The 23,950-nt window shown below is 37.0% G+C and overlaps 1 protein-coding gene across 1 annotated transcript; it reads left to right on the top strand.

Moving 5' to 3' along the window:
- Positions 1–3,492, top strand: LOC107469713 (cold-regulated protein 27; the record flags this gene model as incomplete). The annotated part of the gene is given in 5 exon segments (XM_016089096.1): positions 1–124; positions 1,295–1,471; positions 1,576–1,864; positions 2,672–2,775; positions 2,861–3,492. Coding segments are annotated over 5 exon segments (844 nt in total), but the record flags the coding sequence as incomplete, so codon positions are not given.
- Between the last annotated feature and the right edge of the window lie 20,458 nt (positions 3,493–23,950).

Below are 23,950 nucleotides of genomic sequence, written 5' to 3'. Positions count from 1 at the left end.
GACTCGCTACACCTCCGCCTCCCCCTCTTCCGCCATCACCGTCGACAATTGCGCCTCCAAGGACTCCTCCTCGCGTAACTTCTGCGCTGGCGCCGCTGCTGCTGCCGATGCCGCTCCGTTTCCGGTAAATTCATTCGTTTCTGCTTGTTCCGTTCTCGAATTCCTTGTTTGCCTAGCTGATTACGATAATGAATTTTCCGAATTAGATTCATATGGTGGAAAATTGCGAGCTAGGAAGGTTGATCTTGGAGTGTGTGCTTGTGTTTTTGTTTGTAAATTGTATTGTGTCTCGATTTATAGGTCATCCGTACGTTTTGCGTTTTTTTGTTTCTATGTCATTTAGTTGCGCAATTGTGCTTCTGCATGGCTTGGGTTTATTTATTGCAGATCATTCCCGAAGTTTGTTTGCTGAGTTCAGCAATAAATGAGCTGATAATACCTGTAATCCGAAAGCATAGAGAAAATTGAGATTTAAATTGATGTAGTGAGGATCATGAAGTAACTGAATAATACTTGTTTAACAGATATGATTAATGTTTGACTATTGGTGCTGAGGCTCTGTGATAAACTTTCTTGGCTTATCTCTTATGTTTGACCTCCTTATATGCTTTCAGTTTTAACACGCTTTATGTGTTGTGTTGATCCTGTATGATTGGACAGTCAACTTAAAACTTGGTGTAAGAAGAATCAGTTTGTAATATTATTTCTGTTACACGAGCATGTTTTCTTTAGGTTTGTATCTACTGCTCAGATGAACTACTTGGATCTTAGACCTTCTGCTTGTTTTAAAACTTGTTCTGTATTACTCCTTCCGTCTAATCCTCCATATTGATGATGGTTTTGACTAGTTTGGTATATTCATAAACCAAAGTATAAATTGATGGTTGTGTTGACCATTTTTGGTACTTTCATGAAACAATGTTAACATTATTTATACTTGATTTGTGAATGTACCAAAAAAAAGGGGGTCAAAATTACCATTGAAAAGGACGCTGAAATATATGATGTTTTCTGCAGATGCTTTAATGCATAACATAAACCTTAAAGCTATTTCAATTAGAAGAAGAATCATATAAACTAGCTTTGACTTGCCCTTGGTTTTGATTGATATAATAGAGGTATATGGCATTATACTTAAAACTTTTTTTTATGTATAGATTGATTAATATAGTTCTTGTAATAACTTTTTTTTTATGTTATTCAATGTTTGAATGACCTTGTCCATGATTTCTTATGAGGGTGGAAGTCATTTTGTTGGCAAGTATATACTAAGATGATTTTTGGTTTTTTCCAGGATATATTGGCAGAATGGACAGATAAACAGCACCGGCAATATCTTAACTCTTTAGAAGCTTCATTTGTGAATGAATTGCACCGTTCTATGCGTTCACGTGGTTGGTGTTTACAAAATAACACTGATCAAGCATGTAAACCCAGAACTATACAAAATTCACATGATATGCCCAGACAGGTCAGACATCAATGCAAAAAAGAATCTCAATTATGTGTGTATGTGTTAATTTTGTGTTTTTTTAACCTGCATAATCCAGCCTTATAAGCTTTTGTTGCTTTCAGTCTCTGGCTTTACATGACATCTGCCGGAAGAAGATCAGCTTTGAAAAATTTTCAACTATGCTAGAGAGTACAGCTGATTCTCATGTTCTTGCAGGAAGTCAAAATGGACTTACACCGGTAGATAGAGGATGCAGTTTGAGAGAAACTAATACCTATGACCATGTCTTGCTTTGTGATGATGGAGTTCATGCAGGAAAGTGTTCATCATTCTCCGACAGGGCACAAAGAAGATTGGAGCAGCAATACAGTTGCTGCTCATCCCATCCAGATTTGGTTGCTAGTACAGCAGGTAGTTTGACTACACTTCCATTTCTCTCATGTTGGTTATTCTTTTTGCTCAACAGTGATACCCCTCTATTCCCTTTCATTTGTCACTCTGAAAATTCGAGGATGTACTGAATTTTCAGTGACAAATAAAAGGGAAAAGGAGTAGTTTCTGTCACCCTTCTGTTCTTGCATCTGCACCTTGTAGATGTGGAGATGTCTTTGTGCTAACTCTAAAGAAATGCATATAGTTTACCATTACTTGCATTATTAACTTCTCCTAAGTCTGTGATTTAAAATCTCCAAACATTGGTTTGCTCAAATTTGGAAGTTCTAAAAGGTTTTGGTAACCTTGATTGTTAAACTGTGGTTGAATTGCTATTTTAACATTTCTGAAGCTGAATGGCAGTCAGATTTCAACATGATAAACTTTTGGAATAATAACGTTCTAGTGTGGTGATCGCGGTAATGATTCCCATGTGTAAAATATACTGTCTGATATCAAGTACTTGGAGGAATTGATTGGTTTCATTTATGACTAAACTATGATGCAATCTTTGGGGATATATGTTTAGACTGTTTGAGCTGGTTCATAGAGTTTAAGTTCAATGTGGATGATTTGAAAGCAAAGAGAAAGGAATTGTTTATTCCCTACTATGCTATTAAAACCATTAATTTTGGGGAGACTTTTGCACCCTGACACCATAAAAAGTCTAGGACTAGAATTTTTTTTGGATGGGTACAAGGGTATAAAATTGATGTTCTGTAAACATTTTTTCCTTCTTTTTCGGGACTTTTTTTCAATGATTTTTCTTTTCTGATATTTTTGTAGAGGTCACTGATCAAAACTTCAACGGTGAAGTAGCCAGGTCAAGCTGCATGCCTGTGGCGAAAAAAGCGAAGACAGATGCAGCTGAGGCTTCAAGCAATGCTCAAGTAGTGATGAGTTTGTTCTCTTTCAGATAAAAATCTTAAATAACCTGAGAGCTTGTTAGCATTTCAGTTTTCCTTTCAAATGCAGGTTGTGCCTTTTGGAATAATTCACACGTTAGACGCTTCAATTGATTCTGATTCATCCTCGAGAAACAAAGGACGTGAATTGCTATCCAAACTCCCAGAGAGCCTCCATTTCTCGAAGTCAGATCTGCATCACTTTCTAAGGGGTAGCTAAGTACATGGAATTTTGAAGTCTCGGATGTGAATGCTGCTGATACAAACTGACATAATAGATAGTAATGCGAGACTTATAAATCAAATTGTACGTGACTATTCCTATTCTTGAGGTTCCAGTGCCGGTTAGGCTGCCCAAAAGGTGTTTCACATAGCATAGAGTAAGGAAGAAATCTTTGATAGCAATATTCGTAGACAATACATAGTCAAGATAATAATTATTTTGTATGATTTATTTGCTAGATGATATATTGGATGATTAACCAACTATTTAGGTAGACCAATAATTGTTAACTCCTTTTGCTGGCTTTACTCAAGTTTGCTTATAGATGCTGATTGTACTTATAAAATAGTTGAGAAGATGGAGAAAATCCAGTATGCGTGTTATTATTGCGTATGTTGTATCATCATCAGTTGGAGTGGAGACTGTAATGTCTTTGACTTTCAATAGTATATATCTCCAAGTGATACTGTTTGACTTTATTTACTTAGCCACGAAACATGCAAAGATTATTGCATTTTTGGTGTATTTACGGGAATATTAGAGCTGGTTGAATAGGATGGACCAAAATTACTTTTGAGTGTATAATTGAATAATTATAGGCCAATTTTCTGGTGCCAGTAACTTTGATACTGAAATTGTCGAAGTTATCTTTTATGGTAAGTTTTAAATATTAAAAAATAATTTATTTTTATATTTTTTAATTTAAATATTAAAATTTATCTAATTTTAGTAAGTTAGGCAAATATATATAAGCATCATTGGGCTCGTTTATAATTTCTCTCTTCTTTAAGTCACAGCCTCACAGGTAGCAATTATGGATTCTTCAAATCTGAACAAAAACACACACACGGGTGGGGTTTTTAAAAGAGTAAAATTAAGTGAAAAGTAAAAAATTATAATTATACCTTTTACAAAAGAGTAATTCTTCGCATACAAGCGATTAAGGCTTGTAAGCCTTGCAAGTTAATTAAAACTAACGTTCAAAACACGCTTCCAACCATTCTTCTTCCTCTTCGTCTTCTCCTTCTTCTTTTCTTTCGTTTCTTGCCTTCTCTTTCTCCTTCTTCTTCTTTTTCTTGCTGCACGTTCTTCTTCTTCTTACTCTTCTTCTTCTCATTTTCTTTCGTTTCTGCACATTCTTCTTCATCGTCTTCCTCTTCTTCATTTATGTTCTTTTCTCTCTGTTTTATCTTTTTTTTTTTCAATTTTTCATGGTGAAATCGTTTTTGAAGAAGAAGAAGCAGTAGAAGATGAGGAGGAGAAAGAGAAAGAGTTCTGAATTATGCATAAGATGTATTTTAACGAATTTTGGGTGTACTTCTGTAATCGTTTAGGTGTATTTCTGAAGTTCCATTATCTTCAAAAGGATTACAGAAATACACCCAAAGGATTACGAAAAATACACCCAAAGTATTTAAGAAATACACCCAAAATTCGTTGCATAATTCAGAACTCTTTCTCTTTCTCCTCATCTTCTGCTGCTTCTTCTTCTTCAAAACAATTTCAAAGCTTGATTTCAAAAACCATGAAAATCGAAAAAAAAAAAAAACGAAGAAGAAGAACGAAGAGGAAGAGGAAGAGGAAGAAGAAGAAGAAGAACCATGCTGAGTGTAGCGCTTTGAAAACAGGAAACGTTGAATAACGTATTAAAAGGTCTAGTAACTTGTAAGACTTGTAAGTCAAAAAGACTTGTATGTATAGCACTCCTCGAAAAAATATGCATTGTATAGGATATCTTTAATGTTTTAATGTTTTTTCTATTATAAATTTTTTTTATTCTTTATTGAAAAAAATATTCTTCACTATAATATTACCTCGTGATTTCTACTCGATGCATTTAGGTAACTTACGGGGCCATGAAGGGTTTCTGTTCTGTTTAGTCTGAATCCTAGGTAGTCTAATCACATGACAAAAAATACAATCAGTGAATCATGAGCTGTGGTTAAACTTGCTCCTAGTTGGTTATTGCGTTTGACGATAGATATTTCAAGTATTGACAAAAGAAAAAACAAATAGGAAACTCGTCTTATTTTTATTTATGGTTTAGTTGCCATAAAAAATAATTTTATGTCATCTTTTTGATGAGCGGGAAATAGAAGCTTACAGATAGTGATAAGTATACCGAATCGCACAAATAATACTACGGTGAGTAGATATCGTTTCCACGAGAATTAACGGACTGAACATGTAAATATCGAATTAAACTACTAATTAGATCAATAAAATATGAAATTGATGAATGTTGGAACTTACGGGAAACTTAAAAGGCTTGAATGTTAAATTGCTTGAGGCAGTGTACGTGTGAGTGATTGAAAGAGAATATATATGACGGAGAAGTTAAAAGTTTTAGGGATGTTTAAGTCCTTAGAAAAATCAAACTTTGTTTTCTCTATTCTAAAGCAAGCAAAGATCATTTCACGACGAATCCTAATTAACCGATTTCCAATGTTTTGGATTCTCGGTTTCTCTTCAATTAATCAACTGCCAATGTCATGGTCAATCGATTAATTAAAGAGGTTAAGTGCAAAAATCGATTCAATTCCTCATAAGATTCAAAAGTAGTCCTCAAGTCAGAATATATATCACATATCCAAACTAGTCCTGTCCAATTGAATCTTATGAGAAAACACAATTTTCAAGAATTGTCCTAATCCAAATTATAAGTCACGTATTCGAAATTAGGGTAATAAAAAATCATGTATTGTATCACACACTTTAAAAACCACTATGTCTAGTCGGTGTAGAAAGCCATGTGAAATAATTTTCAAGGATAATTCGAATATCAGTGCTGTCGAATTAGTAAATGAATTCAAAACGGGATTAGCATGTCTGTTAACACTACTAATTGTTTTGGGTATGCCAGTTGCTATCTTGGGTGTGGCACCCATGCATCCCGATGCTAATTTTTGAGTCGAAAAGATGAGGTTCGTTCACGGCCCAAAGTGAATGTCCACTATAGACATATACATATCGTTTTGAATCTCTGAATTTTATCTTTCTAACGCCACTAAAATTTCCTCATTTGGACCTTTCTAACTCATGTTATGATCACTACTTAAATGTGAAGAGGTCAGAATTGACAGCATTATAATTTGCTCTTAGGGGGTTGATTTTCTTCATGCGTGGCACGCCTTGTTTGGTGTGTGGCACATTGGCTTTCTTCAACTAGGGCGTGGCACGCCCTATTCCTAGCGTGGCACGCCTCTGCTTCTTGCTTCAGGGTGTGGCACGCTTGGTCTTGCTCTTCAGGGTGTGATGGAAGGCACAAGTACCGGTTAGGAATTTCACACAAAATGATTTCGTTGGTAGGTATAGTTCCCAACCGATGACCAATCCTCGAATCAAATTTTAAAGAGGGATTTGATTATCACAAATTCAACCCCAATACAAGTTTAACTGAAGTATTCAAACCTCGGGTCATCTCACGAAGAATGGGCAAACATGTGCATTAACATTTGTTAGAAATCCGGGGTTGGAAGTCATAACACAAAATTAAATTACTAAACTTATCATGCAAGAAAACTTAAAATGAAAGGAACGAAATCAAGTAACCAAATCAAGAGATCATATAATCTACTTCTACCTTAGAATTAAGCAATGAACTAAGCTAGAATTAAACAAGTGAGATTTTGGGTTTTCAAATATGAATAATAAAAAGAACTCTTAGCTAAGCATGGGAATTGAGGTCTCCATCCTTGTCTACAACCATAATTTGCTAATTATGAGGAACCAAACTCACTAAGTCTACCTCCAAAAACCTTAAGTACGTAACATTTACTCCTAGGTTTGAGGTACGTCAAGTGGCTTGATCAATTTCCTAATTAGATTAGTAGTGGGTTGGTGTCAATGAGTGTCAACTTGACCACTAAAGGTTCTCCAATCAACAATCCAATGAGACCTAATGACTCAAGGTCACCCAATTCTCATAGCTTAGGCCAAGAGTAAAGAGAACTACTCCATAATCAAAGGAAACATTTCATCAAACACATGGAATACACTAACAAAAGACATGTTCGAATTGTAATTAAATTAAAAATTATGAGGACCCACTAATAACTATCTATAAAGAACAACTCAAATAACACTAATGATCATAGAAACATCAATGTACTCATAGAATTCAAGATCCATAACATTCATAAAATGGGTAAAAAATTGGAAAATGACAAGATAACATAATTCAAGACAAGATCTAAGTGAAATTATACTAGAGAATTCAAATTAAGTAATCATAACAAGCAATTAACAAAATCCAATCCAGAAATTCAACAATGGGAGATCAAATTCAAACTAGATCTAGAGAGGAATAAGGGTTTCTCTCTCTAGAAAAACAAGAACAAAAAACTAGCAAAAATTGTGTCTAAGTGTGTCTCTCTCTTGGTGGCTCAATGGCGACGAGAATGGTTGCCCTGGCGACAGCAACGCGATGGCTCCACGGCAGGTTAGCAGCGACGGCAATTCCTCTCACTCACCTCCATCGCATCTCTCTCTCTCTCTGTTTCGTGCGATGGCGGCGACTATGAGCTCGACGGCAGCGTACGATGACAGTGATGCAACAGCCGTGATAAGTTGGACCCTGGCTGGGCGGCAGCGATCTTTGAGCCACCCTCTCCTTCTCCTCAATGTCACACACCTCCCTCACTCTGTGGACTCCCTTTTCTCGAAAACACAGCGGCGACAATGGGTGGCACCAAGCCGGCGATGCTCTTCCTCCCTCCTCTTTCCTTTCTCTCATTCGTTCTCTCTTCCTTAAAAATTTGTTTGGATGAGATGAATTTGTGAAGAAATAAAATGAGGGAGAAAAAAACGGATAGAAAAATTAATTTTCCTTCGTTTGGATCAACGGTGAAATTGAAGGGAAAATAGAAAAGTATATACGGGACCCACTTAAAATTTTTCTCTTCAAAGTTGGAAAGAAAACTGAGATGGAAGGGAAATTATGAGTAAAAATACAAATTTTCCCTTTTAATTACAAAAATTAGAATCCCTAATTCAATCTTTCTGAAAGTAGAGAACACGTATCTTGTCTTCTCCCGTTTGGCCTTCTTCCTCAACACTGCCACTGTAGCTTCCCATCTTCATCCACATTGCTACAGCAACTTCGTTATCATTGTGACAGTTCCACCACATCTTCATCTGGGCATCCTCAAGAGAAAGGTGAGTTCTTTTTTCCGTTGTAGTAGTTTCTCCCAAATCGAAATGGAAAAATCATTATGGCATATAGATTGTATTCGTCTTTTGTTTTTCAACTGAGATAATGTTCTGATTTTACATTCAGTGGATGACGTTTATTTTTGTAGTGAAAAATAACTCATTCTTCGTTGTCTGTTTTTACATGTCTCCTTCGTCCTAATTCAAAAATCCAACCATATCTGACCATATATTTCACTGCCAGTTTACTTTTTTGAAAGGAGTAATTTTTAACTCTTTTGATCTTTGAAATGATTTGTCATATTTTTCACATCATCAGATTTTTTCTAAAAGCTTATTACATTATGCCCTTTTTTTTTCATGGGGTGGTCCAAATATGGAAAAAAGAATTCAGAAGTGACCATGAAATTTAGTTACATTATTATTAATGAGACTATGAAAAGTGTGTGAGAGAAACAAGTAGAAAATGTCAAAAGCTTTACCTCTTAAGTCTTGATCTATGTATAACTATACACAAGATAATCAGGCACTTGTATTTAGGAAAATCTACTCAAAAATTAAGAAAGAATATATAGATTGTGATTTGTGAAAGCAACATATTGGAATTAAGATTATAAAAAAGATTAAGCTCATAATGCATATAATATGATTCTAAATCAATCTACTAATTACACTTGGAGTTTTGAGCAATCAAATCATTCAACCAATTTGAGCATGCATTTTAAACACAATTCTTTGTAGGTTAGCAGGAAGCAATTTTTTGAAGACACAAGCCAGCTTCTTCTTTCCCTTTTTTACTTTCTTTTCATGTAAATATCATCAACAATAGCTATCAGATATATCATTCATAAAAGGAGAGATTTCACAACCTCTTCTTTAGTTCATGCATCATTTGCTTAGTCCACTAGGTACTTGCTTTGTAGATGATTCTTTTTGTAGAATTTAAAAAAAAATTGAAAAAACTCCTGTTGCATATCTTTAGAAAATTAACATGAATCAAAATTAAATTAGTTTAATCAAAGATTGGTGGTAGATAAACCATGACAATTACAATTAATTTAGATAGTAGATATTAAATTGGAGATGTCATAAAAATTAACTCTTTATAATTTGTCTATTTGTTGTATATACCATAGGAAGAATCTCTATCTTAATAATCTAAATAACTTTGGGACATAAGAAAGTATAGTATTTTTAATATAGATTAAGTAGTTACAGAGTTCATAGAATATGTACCTATGCTTATCAGTTATCACAATGTTTTTACATGTTTGATTTTTTAATTTTTTTTATTTTTCCCTTTTTTTATTGATTTGATTTGTTAATTATATGCTTAAATTGCAACTAACTGTAGGGTGAATTGAATCAATATCATGGGTATAGTTTATTCAAAATTCCATCGCTTACTAAATAGATCCATCTGGTTAGATTTTATCTATAGGTGTTGTGATGCATGTACCTAATTATTACAATCATCAATGAGACAACTTATTCCTTTTTTTCTTGTTTCTTTTTTTTAGTATAAAAATGAATAAACAGACATAAAGCATGGGACATAGATATAATTATTACTATAGAATAATTTCCTTTTGAGGTCTCATTCAATTTTTACTCGCAACTTATATTTTTATGTTTTCCCATTGAATTTTGGTGACAAACCAATGCATTTATTAATATATCATGTCATTTACAGTTTATGTTTATTATTTATGGTAGTCAGTTTTGGAATCAAATTTGGCATTTAGGAGTTGGAGATAAGTACCTCATAACAAGATATTTTCATGTTTATAACATGACACCATAGTTTTATATAAAATTTTAGTTTCAATTATTTTTTATATTTCGACAAATGAATTGTTAAAATGTAAAAACATATGTGACTTTCTTTATTGATATGTCCACCTTAAACATCATATTTTCATAGATGGATAACGAAAATATCGAAAATGTGAATCTTGAAGATAGAACAAACGTCATATACGATTTAGAATTTCGAGTAGGTCAAATCACTTCTACTGACCAATATCATCCTGAACCAATACAAATACTAACTCGTGTCAGGGAAGAGTTAGAAAATAGACAACATATCTGTGTCACATCTCTTTCATGTGTTGCAGTGCATCAGTTGTATCTTTTGGAATTAATATCACAATATAGGCCTAGGCAAATTAATGACGACAACTTGGAAAGAGAACTTAGATGTACTCAATTAATGACACAGTTATTGGAGTCTGAAAAGTGCCGAGATGTCATACGTATAGGCTTTGAAGCATTTAGGTCGTTGTGTCAGAAGTTAAGAGGAACTGGTAGAGTAAAGGATTCAACTCGTTCTACGGTTGAAGAGCAAGTTGCTAAATTCCTATATTTTTCTTCTTCCACCGGTCAGGGGAGACAATTAATCATCACTTTCACAATGTCCTATATGCTATTCTATCATTAGAGGGAGACTTCGTCAAGTAACCATCTGGTGAGGAAGTTCCTTATGAAATACTTAATAATAGTCGATTCTATCCATTTTTTAAGGTACTAACTCTTTTGATTTACTTAGTGACATTTATGTAATTATCAATGAAATAATTATAATACTGTTATGTTAATAAGTCAATATAATTTCCAAAAAAAGGATTGCATTGGAGCGATAGATGGAACTCGTAGTCGTGTGAAGGTACCAATGGTGGACGCCCCTCGTTTTTGCGAAAGAAAAGATCACTGAGAGAAGAATTATCGTTGGTCTAGAATTTCTCAATAGAAAAAGAGAACTTTGTTGTAAGCATAATTTCAAACCAACTAATAACTCTCCATCAAAATTTAATATTGTTTGTCACAAGTACAAACCCTAATAAAAATAAACCGAAGTATTTAAACCTCGGGTCGTCTCACAAGGAATTGCAATGAAGTGATCAATTATTGGATATGAAGGGGCAAGGGGGTTTGATTTGGCAATTGACAAGAAAAGTAAATAACAAAAAAGTAAATGACAATTAACTAATAAAGGAAGGAAAAAGAACTCTTGGCTAAGGCATGGAAATTGAGATCACCATTCTAGTCTACAAACCATGTATTGACAATTATGAGGGATCAACCCATCAAGTCTACTTCTATACTTGAAGTAAGTCAAATAGGCTTGATCAACATCAACCCATAAGTCCCAACCTAGCTACTAATTGACTTAGTAGTAGGCTAGTGTTAATGGTATCAAATTGACCATTAAGGGTTCTCAAACCACTAATTCAATGAGACCCAATGACTCAAGGTCACTCAATTCCTTTAGCCTAGGCCAAGAGTATATAAAACTACTCTATAACTAGTGAAAACATTTTATCAAACACCTAGAGTGCAATAAAGGTAAACATCATAAATTGCAAGAATTAATAAAAACTACATAAGTAAGAAATCAACAATAGCAACTAAGATAAACATAAAAAGACATAGAAACATAAATTTGCATTAAAAGGGAATTAAAATCTACAAAAGTTCATAAACATAAAAGCAACAAAATAAAGGAAATGACAAGTAAAACTAGAAGAGCAAAGATGTAATAACAAGAAATTAAAAGGGAAAATTGAATCAAAACAAGAATGAAAAGTTGGATCTAAGAAAATTTAACCTAAACTACCCTAAATTCTAGAGAGAAGGGAGAGCTTCTCTCTCTAGAATTCTAACCTAAAACATGATGAAACTAAACTATGACTACTCCCCCATTCTCTTCCAATTCCTAGGTTCAAAAGCATCAGAAATGAGTTGGATTTGGGCTTCCTTGAGCTCAGAAATCACCCCCAGCGTGTTGCCTTTAGTGAGGTCACGTGTTGCTTGTCACGCGTACGCATGGGTCACGCGTGCGCGTCACTGGAAACTTTCCTTATCATGCGTACGCGTCAGTCATGCATACGTGTCGCCTTGATGATTCCTTCGCACGCGCACGCATGGGACATGTACACGCGTCGCTGGCAGATTACCAAAATCCCATTTCTTCATGAATTCTCCATTTTTGCATGCTTTTTCTTCATTTCTTCAACCCAATCTTTGCCTTCCAATCTTGAAATCACTTAACAAACATATCAAGGCATCAAATAGAATTAAAGTGAATTAAATTTAGCAATTTTAAGGCCTAAAATGTATGTTTTCACTCTTAAGCACAAATTAGGAGAAATTCACAAAATCATGCTACTTCATTGAATAAATGTGAGATAAGTTGATAAAATTCCCTGAATTTAACACAAGATAAACCACAAATTTGGGGTTTATCAATTACCCAACACAAAATGTTTTAGCCATCTGTGGGTTTGATATGAAATTCACTTATGTGTTGTCCGGTTGGGAAAGAACTGCCTCTGACTCAAGAATTTTGAAAGATACTTTAAGTATGGAATATCCACTTTGAATTCCCGAAGGTCTGTGATAATGTAATTTACAAAATGATCTACTTAAAGTTAAATTTATAGTTGTAGTATGTTATACTTTAATTTTTGTACGCAACTGTTGTAGGAAAATTTTATCTAGGCGATGCTGGAACTACTACATTTTGAGGATTTAGTAACATTTTTATTTTAACATTTGTTAAAGTAATAGTAATGGTCATAAAATTAGATATTAAGTAACATTTACTTATAAATGTTGGTAAAAGTCACTCCTAAATAAAACAAATTTGAAGGGCAAATAGAAACCACTCGCAATCATTCTCACTCCTCCTCATGATGTTAAACATTGTAAACCTTATCTCGCTTCTCCTCAGACCTCAATCATCTCTTGCTCTGCCTTCAGATTCAAATTCTCGATTTCACTCTCCACTACGGTAAGCATTTTCTCTATTCTTTAATCTTTTTCTATTTACGGAGTTCTTCAATTTCTCAAATGTTGCTGATTTTGATCCAGATCTGAATTATCGATGCTCGTTGTTACTGCCTCTGCTCGCTGCGTTAACAATTGTCATTGTCACCGTCGATGTGCAGGCAGGTCATCCCTTGCTCCTGGCTTTGTAGTCATCGTAGAACTGCCTCCGATCTGGGTCACCGTCCTCATGCATCCTCTCTGTCCCCGCAAACGCGAACGTCGCTGCTAATGACCCCGCGAGAAAAGCGGGTTTGCTGGACTCGTCAAAAGATGTTCTGATTTCTCATTTATTGTTGCAATCTGCTACATTCTTCGTAATTGTTTCTGAGAGTAAGTGATTTTCTGGATTTATAGTTAAATTTGATTACAGTTCTAAGATTGGATACTAAAATACTGCTTGATCTGACATTGCTGTTGATTCGTGTTGTTGTTGTTCTGGTTGGAATTCAAATTTGAAATCTGATATCCCTTTCATAGATCATATCAGTGTTACCATGGCAGTTGTTGATACCCTGGACCGAGCTATAAGGTCCGGTTGGACGAAGACAAAGCGACCGACTTTTTAAAGTATGGTCACCGCCAACCTCTTCACAAAAAGCTCAGATGAATCGCCACAGAGGCCCAAAGAGGCTCGAGAAAGAGGAATCACCGCCTACTAGAAAGGCGGCTGGCCAAAAGATAGGTGATCTTACCCGTGAAAGATAAGATAAGATAACAAACTTATCTCGGTGAAGGTCATTCCACACTAATATAAATACACTGGAGCACCCAGGTATAAGAGATACTCTAATTCTACTAAAAACCTGCCTAAAGCCCGTACTGACTTAAGCATCGGAGTCTCTTGCAGGTACCATCCCCCTCCGACAATCGAGGACCAGCAGCATCTCGAGCACCAACAAGTCGGGCACGGCAGCCTTGGCTAGATCGAAAGATCTCATCCGAGATTGACCTTCCCGTTTCAGGTAACCCTCGGAACATTGGCGCCGTTGTCGGGGAATTTGGAAGTCATCCTATCACCATGGCAAACAACCCTTCCAACGACCTCAACTCAGGATTAGAAGAAGGAACGCCACTTAAGAACATGAATGCCACACCAAATTCCCCAAAGGACACACACCAATCAAAGGGTGACAAGCAGACTCAGAACACAGAAATTTTAGATACCATTCATGAACAGCAGGATCACCTCAAACAGCTTGAACAAGAAGCTGAATGTCAGCGCGAAGCCGAGTGAGATCTTTAGAGAGAAATAAGACAGCATTGAGAGCTGGAAGACAAACTCTTAAAGTTCAAAATCGACCTCAAAACTAAAACCCCTCGGACCAATCGCGAAGATAGCCCCCACAAGGACCAAGACCCATTCACAAAAGAAATCATGAAAGCTAAAGTTCCGAAAGACTTTAAAGCTCCTGACATGACCCCATACGATGGTACGATCGACCCAAGCCATCACCTCAGCAATTTCAGAAGCCGGATGTACCTCATGGATGCTTCGAACGCAATGCGTTGCAAAGCCTTCCCAACCACTCTGACCAAGATGGCAATAAAGTGGTTCGAAAGCCTGCCTCCAAGATCGATCGCAAGCTTTGACGACGTTGCCAGAAAGTTCCTCGCTAGGTTCTCCATTCAGAAGGATAAGGCCAAACATGCTCCAAGCCTGCTAGGAATTAAACAAGAAGATCGGGAAAGCCTTCGCAGTTACATGGAAAGATTCAATAAAGCATGCCTTGACATACAAAATCTTCCAACAGAAGTGGCCATCATGGGACTCATCAATGGCCTACGAGAAGGACCCTTTAGCCACTCCATATCCAAGAAGCACCCAACATCTCTAAACAAGGTTCAAGAACGGGTGGAAAAGTACATCAATATGGAAGAAAACTCCCGATTAGGAGAAACCTCAAAGACCGTACTCTCCTACCCACCTTGAGACAAGGAAAAAGAGTCTAGGAAAAAAGAGGACCAATCTATTGAGAAACCCAGGAAATACCACAAATATACCCCTTTTCGGGTGTCCCTCGTGGTTGTCTACCGAAAAGTGTGTAACACTAAAAATATCCCACCCCCTCGCCCGATTAAACACAAAAGAGGAAGAAGTCGGACAGAATATTGCGAGTACCATCGCATCTACGGGCACACTACCAATGAGTGCTACGACCTGAAGAATGTCATAGAAAAACTGGCCCGAGAAGGGAGATTAGATCAGTTCCTAGCCAACAAAGTGGACGAACCAAAAAAGAGAAGAAGGGACGAAGTGGGAGGACGAGCTGAACGTCCACCTCACACCACTGAGAGACACATTCACATGATCAACGGTAGATTCGCAGGAGGAGAGATCTCTAAATTATCTAGTAAAAGACATCTTAAAGAGGTGTACCACATTGGAGAAGGGGACAGGTCATCAGACCTCCACTATTACCTTCACTCAAGAGGCATCCCTGGGCATGATGACCCCGTGGTTGTTACCATCATATTAGCCAATGCCAACCTCCACCGAACATTGGTCGACCAAGGAAGCTCTGCGGATATACTGTTGAAATTCTCCTTCGATAGGCTCGGCCTACAAGAGAAAGAGCTCAGAGCATATCCAAATAGCTTATTCAAACTCGGAGACGCCCCAATTCAGCCACTAGGGTACATCCCACTCCATACAACCTTCAGAAAAGGAAAACGATCTAGAACCCAGAGCATAGACTACATCGTAGTCGACGTGAGCTTTGCGTACAATGCTCTCATAGGTCGGACAACGCTAAATCAGCACGCAGCGGTGGTCTCCACCCCGCACCTATGCATGAAGTTCCCAACTCCAAAAGGGATTGCCACCATAAAAGGAGATCAAAAACTCACGCGACGCTATTACAATGAAGGTTTGAACCTTAAAGGTGACCCTAGAGGAAAAGAAACCAACACTATTAAACTCGGGGGAATCAGAGCTCGAGAAGAACTTCGTTCTCAGCCAGAAGGTGAGACCAAAGAAGTTCAGATCGGGGATACTCAAGACAAAATAACAAACATAGGGGAAAACCTAAGAGGAGACTTAAAGGAACTGCTGACAAAGTTCTTAAGAAAGAACTCCGACCTGTTCGCATGGAAGGCCACAGTCATGCCCGATATTGATCCCGGACTAATGTGCCATAAACTGGCAGTGTACCCTAGATCTCGGCCAGTACAAAAGAAATGTAGGAAGCTCGGCCAGGAGAGATCGCAAGCCGTAGAGGAACAGGTACAGGCCTTGTTGGAGGAAAGATTCATAAGGGAGGTAAAATACCCATTATGGCTGGCCAATGTCGTACTGGTCAAAAAGTTAAATGGAAAGTGGCGGATGTGCACTGATTATGCAGACCTCAACAAAGCATGCCCAAAAGATTCCTACCCACTCCCAAATATAGATACACTAGTCGATGTCTCAGTGGGGCATGCATATGCATCGGTGAGACATGTGTGAAGAAGGATGCGATCGTATGAATGAAGCGCAGCGTGGATATGACATTTTTGGAATCCACGCGTACACGTGGGTGACGTGTACGCGTGGGAGGAGCACTCTCAACACGAACGCTATGCTTTCAAAGTGAACGCTGCAAGGGACGCGTACGCGTGGGTGACGCGTATGCATCGATGGGCCAAAATGCGAACCACGCATATGCGTGTGCGATGCGTACGCGTCGGTGAATGAGCGCTACGTTGTCTTTAAGAACGCTACGCTCTTCTGGAAGCAGTCCATTTGGCCCAATTTACATCACTCCAAGTCCATTTAAACTTCTAGCAAGCAAGCCCATTCATATCACTCAATCAAGCCCACAAGAATCATCTAGATTTAATTTTCATTTGATTGTAATTTACTTTTAATTTCATTTTAATTTGTACTTTAGGAAAGCCTATATAAAGGCATCAGTTTCAATTCATAAAAGGGGGGTTTAGGGACGGAAAGCTGTAGTAGGAGTAGGAGTAGAAGTAGAGGTTGGAGGATTAGAGACTCCAAAGCTCTCTTGGAGGATTAGAGACTTTAGAGAGCTTAGATTAGAATTTCCTTTTCTTTTCTGCACTTTACATTTCAGTTGTATTGAATTCAGTTTAGTTTATGCAATTTCAATTTCTTACACTTCTCTTCTGCAATTTTCCCTTCTGCAATTTTACATCTGCTTTGGCATTGAGATTGATTTACTTTCAAGCAATTTACATTTCCTGCAAGTGTTCTTAGAGCGATGATCCATTAACCCCACTTCATTAGTGGAGGAGCTCTATTATAATTCACATGATTGAGTGAACTTCTTCTTCTCCTCAATTCATTTGTGTAGCTATTGGATATCCTCTGTTTTGATTGAGAATCATTCACTCCATAAGGGGGTTTGAATTTGTGAATGCTTGTGTGAGCCTTGGAAGGAGAATCATGGGCATTAGAATTGGGGCTCTATCATTCACAATTCTCTTGACCAACACTATTTGGGAGGAATTGAGGTCTTGAGAATTTGTGTGGCTTATGGATGAGAGACATGCACTTAACCTCTTCTTATGACAATTGGATCAAGGAATTGGCAAGATTGATTGTGATTAGAGAGATTGGATTGCTAAGGAATTGGGATCCAATCAATTTCAATCTGCCATAGATCTGCTCATATGATTGAGAAAGGAGTTGAGACCCATTTGATTCATTATGGATTATGATATCTCCAATCCCTAATGAATCTTGTTCTCTGTTATTTTTCATTCTGATTGCCTTGAGCTTCATTTATGATTCTGCCATTTACTTTTAGCACTTTAAATTCCTTGCAATTTACATTCTGTTAATCAATTTCACTCAATTCACCACTGTTAGCTTGACTAAACTAATCACCTAACTAAAGTTGCTTGATCCATCAATCTTTGTGGGATCGACCTCACTCTGGTGAGTTTTACTACTTGATGCGACCCGGTACACTTGTCAGCTAGTTTGTGTGGAATCAATTTTTGCATATCATGTTTTTGGCGCTGTTGCCGGGGATTGATTTAGATCAACAATGATTAAGTGGGTGATTTGTCTAGATTAAGCATTTCCTTTGTTTTTGTCATTTAAGTTCTTTTAATATTCTATTTTCTCCTAAGACTAATGTGTTTGTGTTATTGCCTCACTAAGAAATTCTCATATGTGAGTTGCAATTTTCATTGGTGATTGTGTTTTTCAAAATTCAAATGGAGTTTACCTCATCTTTTGATCAAGAAAAATTCATGGGATATTGCTCATCGCCATAAAATGATTCAAATCATTATTCTGATAGTGGCTGGGAATATCACCAAGGAGTGATAAATTATGAGCAATCCACTCATTGGGGATATGCTCTAGAGCTGCAAAATGATCAAGATAATTTCATGGGATACCGCCCAACACCACAAAATGATTCATGTCATTATGCTAATGGTGGATGGGAGTATCAACAAGAAATGATAGAGTATGAACACATCCCAAAGACAAAAATTGATTCCTATTTTGATGAATCTAACAACTGCTCATATTATGGCTGGGAAGGTCAAAACCAAAGAGATTGTAATGCTCCATATTCTATTTAACAAGAGATATCATCACTTGATTATGGTATCAATACTTTCATGCAAGATTGCTCCTCAGAACCACAAAATGATCCACACTGTAATGAATTCAACAATTACTCAAGCTGTGGGTGGGAGGATCAAAATCAAAGAGCATTCAATAGCCCATACTCTATTCATCAAGAGCCATCATCACTTGAGAGTACCTTCAATTCATTTATGCAAAACTGTCTAACCTCACCTCCCAGTTTTTCATTTGAACATTCTTCATCACTTGACTATGCTTCAACACAAAATTCCTTCCAAAACTCACAACCCACACAAAATTCCCTGAACCAAAGACTCTCAAAGATTGAGTCTATGCTTGAGAGATATGAAGAGGAGACGAGGAAATCTTGGGAAGAACAAGAAACCTCTCTCAAAAACATGGAAGTGCTTTTAAACCAAATGATAAGTGTGAAGGAGGAAGTGGAGGAGCAAAATGAAGAGGCCTCTGTATCAAGTAAAATTTCAAAGAAGAATGAGGTTGTGGAGAAATATGAGCCTAGGATTCCATATCCACAGAGGCTACTTGTGGTGGTAGAAGAACATGAAGACTCACTCCCAAAGGACTTAGTGGAACACCATGAAGAAGAAAGGGATGAAGTCAATCAAGGGAGTCCATACTTAAGTAAAGCAAAGAGCTACATAGAGGAAGGGTTCATTGAACTACCAATTCAAGAGGCTTTTGATGAAAAGGACACTCCAACAATCACACAACACCTAAGTCTTGATATCCAAGAAGTGAAGGCAACTAACAAGAGCACCGAAGAAAGGATTGTTACCAAGCTACAATTGGCCATATCCATGAAGAAGAAAAGGTCAACCACAAAGAATCCAACCCCTGATCTAGCAAGCAAGTTCAACCAAGCAAATAACAAAAGGAAGCTTGCTGGGAAGAGACCAAGACAGGGGACACTAACTGGCTCTTCTCTCTCTCTGAGGTCATTCCTCTTAACAAACTGGAAGAAGAGGAAGAAAGCCATGAACAGCATGTCAAGCTAATGACATTAAAAGAGCGCTTGTTGGGAGGCAACCTAACCGTAGGTAACATTTCCTTTCTTTGCTTTGTTTATTTTCAATAATTTGGCATATGATTGCATTCTAAGTTTGGTGTTGCCCTGCAACAAATTGACCTTCAATCTTCTCTGGGTACTTGCATCATTCTAAAATGAAAGTGTCACACTAAGTTTCTAAGTTTGGTGTGCCATTTAACTTTCTATGCAATGAACCCAGTAACACCACTTGTTTGTACAATCATAATACCTTTGCTTCTTAGGCCTGCAGTGTTATCTTTGTTTTGGTGTGACACTTTTTCTTTCTCTTTATTTTTAATACTTTCTTTTATTTTGTTCTTTAACTATTTTGTTAATACCTTACCGAGAAATCCTTACTCGTGAAAAATTTTTCTCTTGGTGAGTATGTTAGAATAGTTTCCTTTTGCTTAGTTTTAGTTCAAATAGCATTCTAAGTTTGGTGTTGCCATGCAACAAAATTTATTTCCAATCTTTACTGGATACCTGCATCAATTCCAAGTGAAAGTGTCACACTAAGTTTGGTGTGCTACTTATCCTTCATGCAATATATCATGCATACCCCACTTGTTTTTGCAATCACATTGTCTCTGTTTTTACTTCTTGTGCCTTTATTGTATCCTTAATTTTGCTTGCTTGAGCACATGCATTACTCACATTTCATTGTTAAAGACACTTATGACTCATCATAAACCCCATCACCACTATTTTAGTTGTTGCCTGAGGATAAGCAATCATTCTAAGTTTGATGTTGGGAAGGGGAAGAATAGGAGGAAAATGACAACAACAATGAAGATGAACTATAAGGTGGTAAAGTTCCTTTTCTTCTTATTTATTTCCAGTACTTTAAACTGCATGATTATCTTTTATTCCTTTCTATGCATGTGTGGTTGCTCCTTATGAACAAGCATAGCTTGAATTTTGAATTGTAACATGATGCTGTGATATTATGACCATCATCTTGAATTTTGTAAGTCAAAGTAATCAAGTAATCATGATCATAAACAAACAAGGTCATTAAAGAAGAACTTAGCATGGGCATATGAGTACTGGGATGCTAGCATGATTAATTGTTATTGCTCAATGGCATTTGAATTTATTTAATTGAAGTTTTCATCTAGGACATTTTATGAAATTTTTGGAAATCATGAAAACCTTGAAAAAGCAAAATACAGTTAAGGCAAGAAAAGAAAAAGGGAAAGAATGAGAAAGCTGAAGGCTCTAAGTACCAATGACAATTTATGAGTCAAGTACTTGTGGTGTTTATGTATCAAGCAAAAAGCTTGAAAACAAAACACTTAGAGTCAAGGCTATGCTCAAGTGCAAAAGTACTCCCTCAAAGCTCAAGGCTCTGAGCATCAATGATTAGAGAGTAAAGAAAAGAAACAAATGAGCTAAAAGAGTCCTCTAATTAAATACTTGTGGTGCTTATGTATCAAGTGGTAATACTTGAAAACAAAGTATTTAGAGTTGTAGCTTTTCAACTCATGGTGCAAAGCACCCAAAAGATAAGCTAAGAAGAGAATTAAAAGCTTGTTTCAAGGAAGAAACATAAAGAAAAGATTTTATAAAATGAGCTAGATAGAAGCATCAATCATTTGAATTTCTTTTGTGATTGTAGCATGCATGGAAAACTAGCCAACCATGAACATTGAGTTGCTATTCCTCTCACCTTGGATTGTCAAACTTTATTGCATGATTCTTTTCTTGCTTGGGGACAAGCAAGGTTTAAGTTTGGTGTTGTTATGACTGCGCATCATGTTGTGTTTTTCTATACTTTTTCTTACAAGAAATTGATGATTAAAGCTTAATTATTGAGTATTTTAGTGCTTAAATAGTATATTTCTTTGATCTTTTGATTTGATAAAATTTGTAGAAAGTAAGTAGAAAAAGAAGCAAAAAAAAAAAAACACAAATTAAGCTCAATTAAGCTCAAAAGAAGAAAAGAGGAATTTTGCGGGCACACTTTGAAGTTTGAGCACACTTTGGAACCTTAGGCCATGCTTTTAAAAGCGTGGCCCACGATTTAATCAAGGAAGAGTGCTCTCAGGCAAGAGCGCTACGCTCTTTAACCAAGAATGCCTGCGATAAATAGAGTAGGAATATTCAGCTGGGGACGCGTAAGCGTGGGGCACGCATACACGTCGGTGAGACATGTGTGAAGAAGGATGCGATCATGTGAATGAAGCGCAGCGTGGACATGACATTTTTGCAAACCACGCATACGCGTGGGAGATGCGTATGCGTTGATGGGCCAAAATGCGAACCCACGCGTACGCGTCGGTAAACGAGCGCTACATTGTCTTTAAGAACGCTACGCTCTCCTGGAAGCAGTCCCTTTGGCCCAATTTACATCACTTCGAGTCCATTTAAACTTCAAGCAAGCAAGCCCATTCATATCACTCAATCAAGGCCACAAGAATCATCTAGATTTAATTTTCATTTGATTGAAATTTACTTTTAATTTCATTTTAATTTGTAATTTAGGAAAGCCTATATAAAGGCATCAGTTTCAATTCATTAAGTGGGGCTTTTAGGGACGGAAGGCTATAGTAGGAGTAGGAGTAGAAGTAGAGGCTGGAGGATTAAAGACTCCAGAGCTCTCTTGGAGGATTAGAGACTCCATAGAGTTTAGCTTAGAATTTTTTTTCTTTTCTGCGCTATACATTTCAGTTGTATTGAATTCAGTTTAGTTTATACAATTTTAATTTCTTACACTTCTCTCCTGCAGTTTTCCGTTCTGTAATCTTACATCTGCTTTGGCATTGAGATTGATTTACTTTCAAGCAATTTACATTTCCTGCAAGTGTTCTTAAAACGATGATCCATTAACCCCACTTCATTAGGGGAGGAGCTCTATTATAATTCACATGATTGAGTGAACTTCTTCTTCTCCTCAATTCATTTGTGTAGCTATTGGATATCCTCTGTTTTGATTGAGAATCATTCACTCCGGAAGGGGGTTTGAATTTGTGAATGCTTGTGTGAGCCTCGGAAGGGGAATCATGGGCATTAGAATTGGGGCTCTATCCTTCACAATTCTCTTGACCAACACTATTCGAGAGGAATTGAGGTCTTGAGAATTTGTGTGGCTTATGGATGAGAGACATGCACTTAACCTCTTCTTATGACAATTGGATCAAGGAATTGGCAAGATTGATTGTGATTAGAGAGATTGGATTGCCAAGGAATTGGGATCCAATCAATTTCAATCTGCAATAGATCTGCTCATATGATTGAGAAAGGAGTTGAGACCCATTTGATTCATTGTGGATTATGATATCTCCAATCCCTAATGAATCTTGTTATCTGTTATTTTTCATTTTGATTGCTTTGAGCTTTATTTATTATTCTTCCATTTACTTTTAGCACTTTAAATTCCTTGCAATTTACATTCTGTTAATCAATTTCACTTAATTCACCACTGTTAGCTTGACTAAACTAATCACCTAACTAAAGTTGCTTGATCCATCAATCCTTGTGGGATCGACCTCACTCTGGTGAGTTTTACTACTTGATACGACCCGGTACACTTGCCAGTTTGTTTGTGTGGAATAAATTTTCACACATCAGGGCTACGTACCAGAGGCTGATGAATAAAGTTTTCGTCGATCACATCGGAAAGCTGATGGAGGTTTATATTGACAACATGCTGGTAAAGACACAAAGAGAGGAAACCTTAATATCCGAACACGCCAAAGTATTTAGCACCATAAGTAAGCATGGGATGAGGCTTAATCCCGTAAAGTGCACTTTCGCGGTAGAAGCTGACAAATTCTTGGGCTACATGCTCACCCAGAGAGGGATTGAAGTGAACCCAGATAAATGTCAGGCCATACTTAGCATGAAAAGCTTGACTTGCATCAAAGAGGTACAACAGCTAAATGGAAGACTGGCGGCCTTGTCTAGATTCCTAGCTGGATCGGCATTGAGATCTCTCCCTTTCTATGAAACACTAAGGAAAGGAAAGACGTTTGAACGGACCCCAAAATGTGAACAAGCCTTCCAAGACTTCAAGACATTTTTGGGGCAACCACCCATCCTTACCCAACCCCGGCAAGGAGAAGAACTGATCCTATACCTCATCGTGGGAAGTCGGGCAATAGTTTCAGCCCTAGTTAGAGACGATGAAAATGGGAAACAACCCATCTACTTTATTAGTAAGGCTCTACAAGGTGCTGAACTAAACTACCAAAGGATAGAGAAGTTCTTTTATGCCCTTATACTCACTTCTCGACGACTTCGACCATACTTTTAGGCCCACACAATCATAGTGCGGACTAATCAACCCATAAAAAGTATTCTACAGAAAACAGACTTAGCAGGAAGAATCCTACAATGGGTGGTCGAGTTGTCTGAATTT

This window comes from Arachis duranensis, chromosome 10, assembly GCF_000817695.3.
Source record: "Arachis duranensis cultivar V14167 chromosome 10, aradu.V14167.gnm2.J7QH, whole genome shotgun sequence".
NCBI classification, from domain to species: Eukaryota; Viridiplantae; Streptophyta; class Magnoliopsida; order Fabales; family Fabaceae; genus Arachis; species Arachis duranensis.
The sequence above is the reverse complement of the archived record's forward strand: the minus strand, read 5'-3'. Positions and strand labels throughout refer to the sequence as shown.